At 56.0% G+C, this 16,539-nt stretch overlaps 1 protein-coding gene across 3 annotated transcripts in view; it reads right to left on the bottom strand.

Annotated features, from left to right (window-relative positions):
• Window positions 1-16,539, bottom strand: part of PLXNA1 (plexin A1) — a 62,088-nt gene that overhangs the window by 11,621 nt on the left and 33,928 nt on the right. For 2 of the 3 annotated variants that reach the window (XM_070360231.1, XM_070360232.1), the window contains exons 30-31: window positions 15,014-15,226; window positions 14,629-14,779 (exon numbers count right to left, since the gene is read on the bottom strand). In XM_070360231.1, coding sequence (XP_070216332.1) covers window positions 14,629-14,779; window positions 15,014-15,226 — 364 coding nt within the window. Of the gene's footprint in view, window positions 1-10,716; window positions 13,732-14,628; window positions 14,780-15,013; window positions 15,227-16,539 lie in introns of those variants that run through there. The other variant, XM_070360233.1, reaches the window with a different exon arrangement.

The following is a 16,539-nucleotide window of genomic DNA, read 5'->3' on the forward strand; positions in this document are numbered from 1 at the left end:
GGGGGCAGTCTTATGTGGAACATGGAGGAGTAAGGATCAGGGACACTTTTTTTCCATTTTATTGAAGTATAGTTGATTTAGAATGTTAACTTCTGCTGTACAACAGCGACTGAGTTACACACACATGTATGTACATCTACTCCAACGCATCTTCTCCATTAGGATTTACCATAGGGTACTGAGTATAGTTCCCTGTGCTATACAGCAGGACCTTACGGTATATCCTATGCATCATGGCTCTATTTGCTGACCCCAACCTCCCCTTCCCTCCTCACCTAACCTCCCCCCCAGGTCTGTTCTCTATGCCTGAATCTGCTTCTGTTTCCTAGATATGTTCGTTTGTTATTTCAAATTCAACATATAAGTGATCTCCTATGGTATTTGTTTTTCTCTTTCAGACTTGTGTAATAATCTCTAGTTGCATTCATGGTGCTGCAAATGGCATTATTCCATTCTTTTTTATGGCTGAGTAGCAGTCCATTGTGCATATGCACCGCATCTTCTTTATCCATTCACTCACTGATGGACATTCAGGTTTCTTCTGTCTTCGCTTCTATAAACAGTGCTGCTGTGAACACAGGGGCGCCTCCATCTTTTTGGATTCGTCTTCTCCAGACGTACGTCCAAGAGTTGAATCCCTGGATCGTACGGCAACTCTATTCTTAGTTCTTTAAGGAACCTCCAGACTGTTCTCCACAGCGGCTGCACCAGTTCACATTCCCACCAACAGTGCAGGAGGGTTCCCTTCTCTCTCCACCCTCTCCAGCATTTGTTATAGACTTTTAATGATCATTCCTAGTAGTGTGAGGTGATACCTCATTCAAGTTTTGATTTGCGTTTCTCTAACAGTGATGTTGAGCATCTTTTCCTGTGCCTATTGGCCATATGTGTGTCTTCTTTGGAGAAATGTCTTATTTAGGGCTTGCACCCATTTTTATTGGTTTTGTTGTTACTGAGTTCTATGAGCTGTTTGTATATCTTGGCAATTAAGCCCTTGTCAGTTGCATCATTTCCAAGTATTTTCTCCCAGTCCATAGGTTGTCTTTTTGTTTTGTTTATGGTTTCCTTTGCTGTGCAAAAGCTTCTAGGAAGTTTGATTAGGTCCAATCTGTTTATTTTTGTTTGTATTTCTATTGCCTTGGAAGAGGAACCTAAGAATACATTGATACGATTTATGTCAAAAACTGTTTGGCCACAATCTCTTCTGGGGGTTTTATGGTGTCTTGTCTTAAAGTCTTTAAGTCATTTTGAGTTTATTTTTGTGTGCGGTGTGATAATATTCTGACTTCATCGATTTGCACACAGTTGTCCAACTTTCCCACTTGCTGAAGAGCTTGTCTTTTCCCCATTGCCTCCTTTGTTGAAGCTTAATTGACCACAGAAGTATGGGTTTATTTCTGGGTTCTCTCTTCTGCTCCAGTAATCCAGAGGACTCTCTTTGTGCCAGTACCACACCATTTGATGACTGTAGCTTTGCAGTACTGTCTCAAGTCCAGGAGGGTTGTGCCTCCTGCTTTGTTCTCTTCCCTCAGGATTGTTTTGGCAATTCTGGGTCTTTTCTGTTTCCATATAAGTTTTAGGATTATTTGACTAGTTCTTTGAAAAATATCAATTTAACAGCAAACTCATTACATCTGTAGATTGCTTTGGGTAGCATGGCCATTTTAATGATATTAATTCTTCCAGCCCAAGAGCATGGGATGGCTTTTCATCTCCTTGAGTCATCTTTAGTTTTCTTTGTTCGTATTTATAGTACTCTGCATATGTCTTTCACCTCCTTTATTCCTAAGTACTTTTCTGATGCAGTTTTAAAAGGAATTGTTTCTTTACATTCCCTTTATGATGCTTCATTGTTAATGTAAAGAAACACAACTAATTTCTGTGTTAACTTGTATCCTGCTACCTAGCTGAATTCACTTATCAGTTCTAGTAATTTTTGTGTGGAGTCTTTAGGGTTTTTTCTATGTCATCTGCATATGATGACAATTTTACCTCTTCCCTACCACTCTGAATACCTTTTCTTTTTCTTGTCTGACCAGTGTGTCTAGGATGTCTAATAATATGCTGAATAGAAGTGGTGAGTGGACATCCTTATCTTGTTCCAGATTTTAGTGGGAAGGCTTTTACCACTGAGTATTATACTGGCTGTGGGTTTGTCATAAATAGCTGTCGCTATGTTGTGATATGTTCCCTTGAGACCCACTTTCACAAGGATTTTTATCATGAATGGATGTTGAATTTTATCAAGTGCATTTTCTGCATCTATTGAGATGATCAGTGGCTGTAATCTTTTCTTCTTAATGATGTGGTATATCACATTGATTTGTGTATGCTGAACCCTCCTTTTGACCCTGAGATGAATCCAAATTGGTTCTGGCATATGATCTTTTTTATGTGTTGCTGGATTTGGCTTGCTAATACTTTGTTGACAATTCGTATACCTATATCCATCAATGATACTGGTCATTTTATTTTTTGGTAGTGTCTTTGGTTTTGGTATCAGGGTGATGGTGGCTTCATAGAATGTCTTTGGGGGTGGAACAGGGACACTCTTGCAGTCAATCTACCCTGGAAGCCTTGGAGCCACCCGAACCGAGTCCACGGTGACTTCCACACGGGACGGTGGAGTTTGGACATAGAGCAAAGTGGGAGCCATAGTCATGGGGGTGGTGGGAATGGTCCTCAGTGTAGATGAGCCCTTGATTTCTCCAAAGCCTGCTCTGCAGATTCTGCTGAGATGGGCAGTTATCAATCACAACTAATCACAGGCATACATACCATGGCGCTACTGCAAGTCTGGTTTCAGACCACCTCAGTACAGCAGACATCTCAGTAAGTCAAGTCACATAAAGTCTTCGGTCTCCCAGTGCATGTGACATGTTTACACTACAGTCTCCTAAGGGTACAATAGCATTACGTCTAAAAAATGTACTGGTCTTAATTAAAAAAATACTTTCTTGCTAAAAAATGCTACCTGTCACCTGACTAGACTCGACTCTTGTTCAGTTTCTGGAATCCAGGGGTCACAACCCAGGAGCCCACGCCAGGGCAGCAGGCCATCTGCTCCTCACACCCGCCAGCCCGGCAGGTCTGCGAGCCCCCATGCAGAGCTGGTACATCCCTTTCCCTTTTCCTGACTCCAAACCAGCCTCCTGGCAGAAGGGGTTCTGAGAATCAATTACCACAGGAAGTATTTCAGCTGGCAGGAATCCAAGAGTCAAGAGCAGCTGCCTGTCAGCCGTCAAGGGCCCCCACCCGAGATTTAATGGGCTTTATAGGCGCGCTGGGCACTCGCTCCAATGATGGAGGCTCTGTGGCTGTGCGGCTGCTCCGACCTAGGACTGCCCGCCATGAGGAAGTGCCCGGGCTTCACACACTTCTTGCTGACGTCCGAGCAGGACTCCCAGCTGTCCGCTGACTTCCGTGGATGGAGGCACAGGCAACAGTCTCAACCGGCAGGGAGTTAAGCTGAGAAACACTCCATCCTCTCAGCTGTCACAGCAGCTCTGGGCAGATGCACCTGATATCAGGGGCCAGGGGCAGGGAAACGGACTGCTGAAAAGACTCTCAGATTTCTACAAGGGCCAGCAAGGAGCCCTGGTGGTTTGTAAGGAACTGTCAGAGGCTGGGACTGGGGCAGTGACACTCCTGGACAATACTCTGGCCTGGTTGAGCTCACCCACAGAGATAGCTGTGGTGCATGGCGGGGCACCACGGAGCCCCCTCGCCACCCCCACAAAGCTCCATGAGTAAAGGGGTTAGAGAAACAAGGGAAGGAAAGAACTGGAAACACATGGGTGGGAGGCAGGCTCCCCCACCCACACCTGGGAGGCATGGGCCCCACCTCCCATGAGCTTCACTGGAGGCGCTGGGTCAGAGCTGGGGAGCTCAAACAGAAGGCAAAAGTTAGTCAGGGCGGCGTGGTCAGGGCGAGGCCCGCGGCCATAAGGGCTTGTTGCACAAAACAAACACCAATGATTTCATGAGAAGGTGCTGAGTGAGGGGAACAAAGTCCCAGCACCTGGCTGGAGAGGCCAAGAAATGGCCTCTGGATGGTCCCCGTTGGAAATGCTAACATCCAGAACATTCCACTATATATGTGATGTGAAGATCAGCCAGACGCTGGATGGGAAATGCAGAACACCAAAGCAGATCCTAAAATAGTCAGTGAAGAGCTTTTGAGGAAAGACAGTCAACTTCTTCAGAGGAATGATGGAGGCCATAACAATGGGAGAAAATAACTCAACAGAATTGAATATCTGGAAAACCTATCTTTCAAAGACTAGGATGAAATGAAACAAATTACAGGAAAAAAATAGTTTTTTCTTTGCACTGGCAACAAAAGAAAAAACAGATCTCATGAAAATTGAAAATTTTTATGCATTAAAAAACAGTATCAACAGAGTAACAGGCAACTCATAGAATGGGAAAAAATATTTACAAGTCACATAATGATAACAGATGAATACCTAGAACATACAAAGAACCTCTGAAACTCAACAACGAAAATCCAGTTTTAAAAAGAAGCAAAGGATTTGAATATATGTTTCTCAAAAAAATATGCAAATGGTTAATAAGCAAATGAAAAAGATGCTCAACATCACTAATCATTAGGAAATGCAAATGATAAAACCATAATGATATACCACCTTGTTACAAGGACAAGAAAAGAAAACACAGGAAATCACAAGTGCTGACAAGGATGTGGAGGAATTAGAACCCTAACACTTCGCTAGTGGGAACATAGAGTGGTGCAGCCACTGTGGAAACCAGGGTATCCGTTCCTCAGAAAATTAAAACATTTACAGAATAACCATATGACCCAGCAGTTCCACTCCTGGGCATGTACCCAAGAGAACTGAAAGCTGGGTCTCAAAGCCGTATCTGCACTTTCCTGTTCATGATGTGTTCACAACAGCTGAAGGCAGAAGTACTCCAAGTTATCCATCCACAGATGAACGGAGAAATAAAACATGGTCCATCCACACAGTGGAGAACTAGTGAGACTTAAAAAGGAAAGAAATTCTGGTTCATGTGACAACATGGATGAACCTTAAGGGCATAGTCAGTGATATAAGCTGGTCACAAAAGTAGAAATACTGTATGACCCACTTAGATGAGGGCCCTAAAGGAGTCAAATCCATAGAGACAGAAAGTAGCATGGTGAGAGCCAGAGGCCGAGGGAAGGAGAGTGTTTAACGGGGACAGAGCTTCAGAAGATGAGAAAGTTCTGGAGACGGTAGTGGTGATCGCGCACAACAGCGTGAATGTACTTAATGCCGCGGAGCCTGACACGTAAGGATGGCGTAAGTCTGTTATATGTATTTGACCACAATTTTGAAAACGTTAAAAGAAACAGTTTATCACAACGCGAAAGTCTTGGAAGGGTTCCGTATTCTGTTTTTCAGAGTTCCTTCTCCTCTGTCTTTCCCAGGCCCCATCCTGCCTGCTTCCTCTGTTTCCTGGGTTCCATCCTTTAACCCTGAACCCAATATCAGATTTCTCATTCTTTTATTAAAAGCTAAGCATTTAAAACACAACATCAAGAAAGAGAAAATAAAATTTTTTTTAATATTTTAAAAAGTGAACAGAGGGAATTCCCTGACATTTTGGCACTTTCACTGTCGTGGCCTGGGTTCAAATGCTGTTTGGGGAACTGTGATCCCTCAAACAAGCCACCTGGCCTGGCCAAAAACAAACCAAAAAAGTGAAAAGAAAACTCAGAATGGAAGAAGAATTTCTGCAAATCATGTATCTGATAACGGATGTGTACCTGTAATATAGACAAAACTCTTAAAATTAAATAATGAAAAGACAAACGGGCAAAAATCTGAGTAGATGTTTCTCCAAAGAAAATACGTAGCCAGTAAGGGGCCAATAAGCAGACGAAAAGATGCTCAGTGTCACGAGCCGCCAGGGAAACGCAACTCAAAGCCACGGTACACGACTTCACACCCCTAAGGTGGCAGTGGTCAGAAAGGCGGAGGGTCACTAGTGCCGGTGTGAATTCAGAACGGGGGCCCTTGTGCAGTAACGTGTGTGTTAGTCGCCCAGCCATGCTCTGCTCTTTGCGACCCCAAGGCCTGTAGCCTGCCAGGCTTTTCTGCCCATGGATTTTCTAGGCAAGAATACTGGAGTGGGTTGCCATTCCCTTCTGCAGGGAATGTTCCCAAACCAAGGATCGAACCCAGGTCTCCTGCACTGAAGGCCGCTTCTCTGCTGCCGTAGCCTCCAGGGAAGCCCCTGGTGCACTAACAGTGGGAAGGTAAAATGGTGCAGACACTGTGGACACCAGTCAGGCGGGTCCTTAAAGCACTAACTATAGAGTTACCGTGCGACCTAGCAACCCCAGTCCTAGGACGTGCCTACGAGAATGAGCGTATGTTCACATGAAAACCCGTACACAGACGTGCACAGCAGTACCGTCCTTAAGTCAAGAAACAACTCAAATGCCCTTCAACTGATGGATGCATGAATACATCCATGCAGGGGAGTATCATTCAGACGTCAAGGGAGTGAGGCGTGATGCAGGCTACCACAGACACGAACCCTGAAAACATGATACTAAGGAAGAGAAACCAGACACCACTGGCCGCACATTGCGTGCCTGCGTTTGCATCAAGCGTCCAGAGCAGGCAGATCTACAGAGGCAGTGAGCAGACGAGCAGGGCAGGAACCAGGAGAAAGGGCGAGAGTGGAAGCTGCCAGGTGTGGGGGCTTTGCTGGGTAATGACTGGGTTCTGAAGGGACTGCAGTGGCGGTCGCACCGCTGTGTGACTAGGAGCCTGAGTTGTACACTGAGTGGGGAACTGTATGCGACATGACCCCAGCTCAGCAAAGCTGTTGAGGAAACACAAATCAGAGCCTTTCCTCTCTTCCCCGGTTCTCTCCCCAAGCTCGGGGAGACCCACCGCAGCACAGGAAACCAAGAAAGCCTCTGTTAGCAGAACTCACTCTCCAGAGACGCAACAGTTCAGACAGACATCAGCACACACACATACATGCTCTTCATCTCTAGAAAACTGGTCTAGTCCCACTCTGTCCAGAAAATGAGCTAGAAACATAGTCTTAAATTTTCTAGTGGGCACACTTAAAAAGTTAAAAGGAATGTGTAAAATTTAACACCATCTTAGGTAAGCCTGTCTTCCCCATTATTATCACTTCTAACACTAACATAAACAATTTTAATGAGCCATTTTACACCCTGTTTTTCATCAGCAGTAGTCTCAGCTCAGGTGGCCCATCTAACTCTCCCAGCAGCAGAGCCTCCAGCAGTGAGAGATTCACTCTACACCCCACGGCAGATCAGTTTGAGCAAAGCCAGAAAAAGGAATCTGTTGGCTGATTAACTGAAGGCCACAAGAGATCTTGTCTACTGGCGGGGCTGGGTCCAGTTTAGTCTCTCTCTTCCCCTCATCTCTTAGCTCCACACTTCGGAGCTGGTGTCACCGCTGCCCCCAAGGCACCCCACATTAAGGACTATTCATTCTTTTCAGCAGTTTCAGGGAAAACAGTTGTTCCTGATGACGTGGCATGCTCAGCCTGATCGGCACGGATGCTCTGACTGGTCAGCTGGGGTCACAGCCCTGCTGGCGCACTCCCCTGGGTGTGGAGGGGGAGCAGCTCCCAGGACCAGGGACTCAGGCCACAGACAGAGCCCAGCACCTGCACCCTAGCCCGCACGGCCTCTGGGGTTGAAGACGCACACAGCACTACCGAATGTTGTTAATGTAACTTCTTCATTGTCTGCAGCTTATTTACTCTTGCTTCCAAGCTTCTGCCCTGCCCAAAGGTAGGAACAAACCTTAAACTTTCAAATATCTTAATCTAGTGGTATTTAAGTAGTCTCCTCTGGGGACTTTCGTGGTGGTCCGTTGGTTAAGATTCCACCCTGCAATGCAGGGGACACAAGTTTGATGCCTGGGGGGGGAATTACGATCCCACATGCTGCGGAGCAACTAAGCCCCTGTGTGACAACTGCTGAAGCCCATGTGCCATGTGACTAAACCTAGACCAGAGGTAGCCAAATAAATAAATATTAAAAATAAAATCAACAGTCTCCTTTGGGAAAATGTTAAGTTTCAGGTCATAGTTCAACTCCCAAACAGGGCTCTTGCTCCCTTTATCTTCTTCCCATGATGGCGGTGGGGCCTGAGGCAAAGGTGACCAGGCTTCCTGACACTACGAATGCAGGTCTGCTCCTCTCTTGGCCTCCACTGGAAGTGCCTCACCCACTCAGGGACGTCCTGTACATCTGGACAGGTTGTGCACTGCACACCTCCACAGGGGTACCATCAACCCAGGCTACAGTGGACACAGGTCTTCCCTGAGTGGTGTGCGCAGCAGCCCCGATCCCGCTCACCTCTGGTCCTCAGCCTCGGTCCTCACTGAACGTCCCGGCTCGGGGGCACCTGCAGCCCCTCTGCAGCGACTCTGGAAGCCGCTCTGCAGCCCGCCCTGCTCAGCAGCTTCCTCTTCCGGACCCCAGGCTCCTTCCTGCAGCTGGCGGCCCCACCAGTATCTCTGTGCCTCGGCCGGCCTCGCTGGACAGGGGCGCTATCCCCCAGCCCCTCATTCTGCCCCTTCCTCACCAGGGAGGCCAGGGGCCTCCCTCGCCAGACTCCAACCCCTTGCCTGAGTCCTCGCTGGTGGAACTCCAGTGCTGCCGGCACTGGGGGCAGCCTGAGCCGGGCTCTAGGACCCCGGCCCTCCCGACGGCTCCGCCCTCCAGGGCAGTCAGCCCGTAGGGTCGCCTAGGGCTGGTCCCCTCTGTGTGGCCCAGGAGGCGGGTACTGAGTCCGAAGGCTGCACTCCTAGCTGGGAGAGCCCTTCCCCAGAGACTTGAGAGGAACGTGTCCCTCAGAAAATCACCTCACACAAGGAAGGGAAAAGGGGCTGCTCCTTGCATTACAGGCTGCTCCGCGGCCCGCCTCGCACCCCGTCCCCTTAGCGTCACACCTGGGAGTGGTGTCCCGGAGACACCCGGCCTCAGGGGGGCGCGGGCGGTGGGGAGCCGGGGAGCGTCCGGCCTAAGGGACGAGGCAGCAAGGGCCGGCGGGCGGCGGGGAAGACGCCTGGCTGGGGACAGTGTGGAGGCTTCGGGGCGCACACCGCAGTCCGCAACGCTGAGGCCTCCTCCCGGCCGGAAGTGAAGGGCCGAGGCACGCCACCGGAAGGAGGTCACGTGACAGGAAGGAAGCCACGCGCCCGGAAGCGGAAGTGCGGGGTGGGGCGGCGGCTTAGGCCCGGCGCGTGGTGACTTCGGCGCCCTGGAGAAGCCTCGGAAGGGTCCCGCGGCCTCCAGGTGTGATTGAGGGCCCGCGCTTTGCTTCCCAAGGGGCCTAGGACAGCCTCTGCTTCTCTTGGGGCCCGGGGTCCCCCTCAGCGTGGGCCACCTTTGGCCTCGCATGCTGCCGACCCAGCCTGTGCTCCCTGGTGGAGCACGGCCGCCCGAGTCACCCTGGCCCGAGGGGCACTGCCCCTCTCCAGGTGGCCCTTCCTGTCTGTCCAGCTGGCGGCTACCACAGGCCCCCATGTGCAGTCACCAGGGTGTTCCCAGGCGCTGTTACCTGAACCCTGCCTCCGCATCGCCACGGCTTCGTGCAGAGCTTGGCACACAGAAGGGCTCAGCCCAGCGTCCTGGAGCCTTCACTCTGGCCACCGGACACCCCCACACCGTGTGCTGCCCTGCGCAGCAGGCCTGCCCGGCCTTGTCATTAAGGGCTAAGAGCCTGGATGCTCCCATGTGCGTGACAGTCAGATGGCACCACCCCCACCCCCATCCTGCTTGATTTGAGCGCTAATTGCGCCCACAGACCCGTGCCTGCTTTGACGTGCCCGCCGGCGGGCCTGAGGCCCTCGGCAGGGCTGATTGCGCCGGAAAGCTGGAGGGGACAGAGCTATGCGAACAGGCCACGTCACACCCCCAAATGGGACTGTGTTTGCTAAATTTGTTTCCGATGCAATTTCATGCTGATTACACTGATTTCTCTGGTGATTGAGCTTGGCGCTGAGCTGCCGCTCCGCAGACCGGATGTCAGGATGGGCCTGTTTTTGGAGCAGGAGGTACTGATGATGATTTATGGGCCACTGTCAGCGCTCTCCGGGTGGAGATGCTGCAGGCAGGCTGGAGCGCCACCGGCTTCTCTGGGGACCTCTCCTGCCGCGTGGCCGGCTTTCAGTCCCCCAAGGCTACTCCCCACCATGCCCCTCAGCTTTCCTGTGTCTGAGTGGCTGTGAGCTCCACACCAGTTCGCTTGGCCAGAACGGTGGCTGAACCACGAGGGGACCGTCAGCCTCATCACTGTCACCACCTGGCTCGGCCTGCAGGGCAGGCATAGGCCGAGGTGCAGCTCGCTCTCTGGGGTCCGTCACACCCTTCCTGTTCTGACATAGGCGGGGGCCCAGGTCAACAGGACCCTCTGGATGGGGCTCAGGCCCCGGTTTAAGTCTCAGCTGAAATGCCCGGTGGCCCTGGGGCCAGTTGTGATGCTGGGCCCCCCACCCTCAGGGCCCACCGAAGAACAAAGGTGGTGGTCCTGGGGGCCCCTGCTGCAGTCACCCCCTGAGGGCAGGAGCCTTGACACCCCGAGAAATGCTGCTCAGAGGGAGGTGGGGCAGGGGGGGGGGGGGGGGGAGTGGGATGGGCTGGCTGTTGTGGTGCCCATGTGGCTCCACCCTAGACCCCTCCCAGCAAGGAAAACCCGGAGCCCTGAGTTTTAGCAAAAATGTTTACTCTCCTTAATGTGTGTGTATTTACAAGTACTAAATCTGAGACAGTAAAATAGGAAATAGCCGTGTATTTACACAACCTGCAAGCCGAGCGCCTCAGCCACGCCGCCCCTGGGAGAGGCAGCGACCGAGGGGCTGCTCAGGCCGCCGAGCCATCGCTCTTCTTTTGGGTGGGGGCTCTGCGGCGTTAAAGGACAGCTAACTGTGGGCTTCGTCTTAAAAATATCTCTCTCTCTAAATATATCTACTCTAGCTTGTGTAGCACCAACGGCGTGAGCCCTCAGCTCCAGCACTGGGGGAGAGCCAGGTAGGGCTCGCTCGGCAAGGGCAAAGCGGGGGTGGGGGGGCCTCTCCTGTGGGACGGGGCGGGCCCGGGTCGAGGAGTGTGGGCAAGCTCGAGGTATATGGAGAGGCCAGGCTCCCGACCGTGGCCGAGCCATCCCTGGCGCTCCTGAGAGGCGTGCGGGCGACAGCAAAGGAGGCAGCCAGGGGCAGCAGGCAGTAGCAGCAGAGTCCGGACAGGTGGGCAGTCTGGCCCAGCCTCCCGGCCCCAGGACTGCAGAGCAGGGCTCCACTCCGTGCTCCGGCCACCCTCAGGCCAGAGCTGGGCTCTGGGTCAGAGTGCCAGGCAGGAGGATACGGAGGTGCGAAGGGCGAGACAGGCTGGGGGCTGGGTGATGAGGATTCGGCCTGACTCCTGCCCCGGGAAGGAGATGCGGCCGTGCTGCCGGGTGGACGGCAGGCTCAGGTCCGTGACTGGCTCGTGTGTAAACAAGCAGCGCTAAAGTGCTCGCCCCAACCCGCCTCTGTGCTCTGTGAGGCCACGCGCTGGGCAGGGCCGGCAGCTCCGCGCTTCTGCGTCCCCACCGCCCAACCTGCCGACCCAACCACAGGACGGGCGTGAGGACCAGGGAGGCCCAGGAAAGGGGTGGGGACTGGATTCCGGAGAGGGCGGTGCCGGGGGCCAAGGAGCCCCCTGGCCGGAGTGGGGCTGGAAGAACGGGGGCTTCGATCAGAAGCAGCTTCAGGGAAGACTCGGGGGGAAAGGGCCACACACAGGAACCCGGCGCCTGCCTGGCCTGAGCTCCTGCTGGACACCCACCGCGTGGGGGCCCGAGCCCTACTCAGCGCCCGTGGGGCTTGGGGGCCTCTGACCCCCAGTTCCAGGAGCTTCCTGAGTCAGGAGGTGGCGGACTTCACCCCTCCTCCCCGCGGGGGAGCAGCTGCTCAGCTGATGGAGGCTCTCAGGCGGGCTCACGCCGCGTCGGGGAAGGCGCGGGGCCGGCCACAGTTAGCTGTCCCTTAAAAGTCCGCGGGGATCTGTAGTACCGTCGAAAAAGTGAATTGAAAAGGGGACGGGACACTGCCTTCACAAGTGACTGATTAATTAAAAAACATGAAAAAAAGGGGCCTAACAACCTCTAGTATTCAACACTTGCAGTTTTAAAAAGATCAAGTCATACTAAACGCTAGCACAGTCATGCAGGAATCCACCGCCCGCCTCCGGGAAGCTCTCAGCCGAGCAGTCTCCTCACGCCAACACGGAGACAGGCTGCCCCGCAGCTGGACTCGGAGGCCCAGGCGCTCCAGCGGGAAACGTTGGCCACGCCAGCCACGCCCATTTGGTTTGGCTGTCCCGGTGCCTCGGCTCTTACTCTGAACTGTAAAATTCCTCCTCCTCCAGTTAACTGTACAGGACCCCACTGGGGCTGGAGACAGGCAGAGCCACATATATATATATATATATGTATATATATGTACAGGTTTTTTAATTAAAAATGTGTACTCTTGCTAGCTGAGGGCAGGGTGGGCGGCCCCGACCTCCAAGCCCTCTGGTCACTGCGTCCTGCTGCCGGCCAGGCCACTGTGTAGGGTCCGAGGCCCCACAGCTCCAGCTGTCCAAGCACAGAAGGACTCCCTTGTTCCCCTAAAAAACGAGCAACGTCCCCCAAGCGTCCCACCCTCCAAGGGGCCAGCACGCTGCTGAGGGGCCAGACGAAAGCCCCAGGAAGGTGGGTGGGAGGCTGGGGGGTGGGCGGGAGGTTGGGGAGTGGGCAGGAGGCTGATCAGCCAGGCTCCAGGGCCTTCCACAGCAGAGAGCTCAGCCTGGGGCAGGGCGGGTTTCAGGGGGGTAGGGGGGGAATAAATAAGGGGAACGTGCACTCACAGCCCAGAGCCCCAGGCCCCAGTGGCTCCCAGAGGCACAGCCCTGAGGACAAAAGGGGACCCGAGTCCTTCCGGAAGTCACCTGGGCCCCGCGTGGAGCCGTCCTGCAGCCCCTCCATAGGAGGGAGCCAGGGGCCTCTCTCTGGGCGAGGTCGACGCAGCGCTCCGGCCTCGACCGCGGAGAGCACGCGGTGAATCGGAGGATGGCAGCGGCAGCGGGCGTGGGGATGCCAGGATGTGGCAGGTGGGTGGCGCTGGCCAAGGCCGACTTCAGCTCCCTGCGGCGGGGCCCTGGGCGTGCCGCCTCCCCTCCCAGGCTGCCAGCCAGGCCCAGCCTTCAGATTCTGCCCAGGAGGCGGGCACACTGGCCCGCCTAGCCCCGGGCCTGGCCCGCTGGCCTCCGCAGCCTCGCCTCTCCTTCCTGGAGGGCTCTGGCAGTCCCCCTGCTGTCCTGAGGGGGCCGGGTCATACCTGGGCTCCCCAGCCCCTTGCAAACAGCTCTGGGTGTGGGGAGGGCTGCAGTCACCGCCTCACCCACACCAAAGAAGAGCTGGGACCCCACAGGCAGGAAGGGGACGCAGGGGCCGGGGTCCAGGGCCGCACACCTGGCCCCAGCACAAGACCCTGGCATTGCGGGCGAGGCTGCTTCCGTGGACCTCCCAGCTCTGGCCGCCAGGCGGAGGCCGCCGCCAGGGCCCTCTCACTCACTGCCGCTGGCCGGACAGTTGGGCCGGTGGCTCAGCTGCTCAGGGCCATGGTGTCTACCACCTGCTCCAGCCTGCCACGGAGCCGCTGCCGCCGTGCCTGCTCATCCTTCTCCAGGGCCGTCAGGATCTGCAGGGGCGGGCAGAGGCCTCAGGCGGGCTCCAAGACCACACACGGTGCCCGCTGCCGGAGCCTGAGGGACCTGGGCTTGGATCCAGGACCCCAGGTCGCCAGGGTCTCCTCCCCACCCTCTTCTCCTGAAACCACCCAAACGGTGCTCGGGTCCCCTGCTAGCCCTCCAGGTCCCCGGGGTGCAGTGTCTCTGAACTCCCAGGGGTCCTCTGTGACCCCTGCTCACACTTGTGTATCCTGTGGGCAGGCAGCGCCGCCCCCTCGCCAGCGGCCATGTTGCCATCCCCGCCCTCCCCCCGCAGCCCCTGTCTGTGTGCCCCTCACCGAGCCCCACCCCAGGTCATGGCGGGCCCTCCTGCCCCCGCAGCCCCTGCCCGCTGGCCCCAGGCTCAGCACAGCCGCTTCTCTGCTCTGGGCTCCCTCCCCAAGCCCCTCCTCCAGTCTCAGCTGACCATCCCCTGGTTCCCTGCCACCCCTAAGTCCGGCCCTGTGGCCAAGTCTCCGGAGCTGACTGCTCCACCCTCTCGACCCAGGGAACCAGGCTCCTGACCCTCCCCCTCGCCCACCCCACCCCACTTCTTGACATGCCCGCCCTGCCCTCCAGCCCCTGGCAGTCAGGTTCTGTGTGCCAGGGAGAAGCCCGCACCTCTGACGCCCACATACCCCATAGCCACCGCCACCCTCCTCCTGCGCGTGACGCTCTGTGGCGGGCCTGCCCTGGCTTCAGGACTGGGCCCCAGCCATGCCCAGTGGGCCTCTCCAGCCTGTGGCGCAGTCCTCCGTCCCCAACATCTCAGGGAGGCCCAGCGCCGGCCCCCAGCAGCAGAGCCGGTGTGAAGGCCGAGGACACGAGGCCTGTCCAGCAGCCCGGGGCAGAGACGAGTCTGCACTGACCTCGTCCTTGTACTTGGTGATGTAGGAGTAGATCTCATGCAAGGCGCTCATGCTGTTGAACTGGCTTAGGTGCAGCCGCGACTGCTCGGCCAGGTAGGCGCTCATATCCTGGTCGCTGATGGCGGGCATCTTAGCAATGTCTGCGTAGTACCTGCAGCGGTGGGCGTGTGAGCGAGGAACAGGCCTGCCCCCTCTGCGGCCTCGCCCTCTCTACGTTCCCCGCCCCCCAGCCCCTTCCCATCTGCACCCCCCCAAGTCCCGCCCCCACCCACTGTGCGTCCCTTGCCAGCCCCCTCTGCCTCCCCCGCAAAGCCCCTCCCCCTGCGTACCCTGCCCGGCCCGGCCCCGCCCCCTTTGCGTCTCCCCCCCCCCCGGCCCCGCCCACCTCTCCACCCAGCTCTTGTAGTTGGGGATGTCCTTGGCGTAGAGCAGCTTGTTGGAGGGTGAGTCCTTGCCCAGCTTGTGCTCCGACGTGGAGCAGGAGTCCATGAAGGTCTGGGCTACCACCGACAGGCAGGCGTCCGTGATGCTGCTCTTGTGGATGTCGAACACGAACTGAGGGTTCTTGATCACGTTCACCCAGAAGCGCAGGGGCAGGCTGCAGGCAGGCGGGCGCAGGCAGCGTCAGAGGGGCCTCGGCCACCCCCGGGGCGCAGCGGGAAGGGCTGACCTGTGGCCTCCCCGTCCTCCTGCCTCCAGTCTGCACAGCGACTGTGGGGCTCCACGCAGCCGGGGAGACGGGCCCAGACAGCCCGGCAGTGAGGGCTGCACCCCTGCCCACAGTCCCAGGGAGAAGGGTGCACACCCAGAGGCGCTGTCACCTGGGGTCACTCGTGTGCGCAGCCGGGGTCCTCCAGGCCTGAGTGCCTGTTCAGGGCCCACTCAGCTCCCCTGTTCCTGCCCACGCGAGTCTTGGTAACAAGACCAGGAAGGGCTCCCGGAGACAACTGACCTCCGACCCCAAACACCAATCTGTTTGACAGCCACTAGCCGGGCTAAAAGCTCTAGCCGTGTGTCACTAAGCTAAAAATTCAGGTCCTTGGCTGCACCAGTTACGTCAGGTACTCCCAGCTGCACCTGGCCACGTGGCCAGCACACACCTGGAAACTTCCGTCATCCTAGGAATGCCCCAGGATGATGCTGACCTGCACGACGCTGCCTCCCCCCATGCCCTGTGGACCCCCTCAAAGTCTGTGGGCAGCAGAGGTGGACATGAAGGCCCCGGTGGGCTCACTCAGAGGGAGTGAGGCTCGGGCAGCAGCGGCACACACAGAGGCCAGGGCACTGGGAGGGGTCAGGGGACGAGGAGGGAGAGGCCAGAGGCACAGAGCTCCTGAGGACCAGGCCCACCCTGCCGGGGTGCCCCGCCCGCTCTGGAGGTGAGAGCCCGACCGGTAGTGGCTGCTGGCCTGGGGGCCTGGGCTAGGAGGGGGTCGCTGTCCCATCACCCTCGCTGCTGTAGGCAGCACGGGCTGGGCCCCCGAGCCATATCTCACACAGGTCACACCAGCACACCATCCTGTACGCCCAGTGAATACACCTATGCGCACACGCCCCCGCAAGATGGTCAGCAGCTTCTCGTCCCAGGTGAGTCAGGGAGGCCCGCGTGGAGGGGACCAGCCCCGCGCCCCCGTGTGCACACGCCCTGCGAACTGGGCAGCAGATTCTCGTGCTGGGTGAGTCAGGGAGCCCCGCGTGGAGGGGACCGACTGTGCGCCCACGTGCGCACATGCCCTGCAAGCTGGGCAGCAGCTTCTCGTGCCGGGTGAGTCAGGGGGCCAGCGTGGAGGACGGGCCGCCCGTCGCACGCGCCCACAAGCTGAGCAGCAGCTTCTAGTGCGGGTGAGTCGGGGGCCCGCGTGGAGGGACGGGCCGGCCCCCCGTCGCGCCCCAAGCTGGGCAGCAGCTTCT

The sequence above is a fragment of the Bos mutus genome, chromosome 22, assembly GCF_027580195.1.
Source record: "Bos mutus isolate GX-2022 chromosome 22, NWIPB_WYAK_1.1, whole genome shotgun sequence".
Classification (NCBI taxonomy): domain Eukaryota; kingdom Metazoa; phylum Chordata; class Mammalia; order Artiodactyla; family Bovidae; genus Bos; species Bos mutus.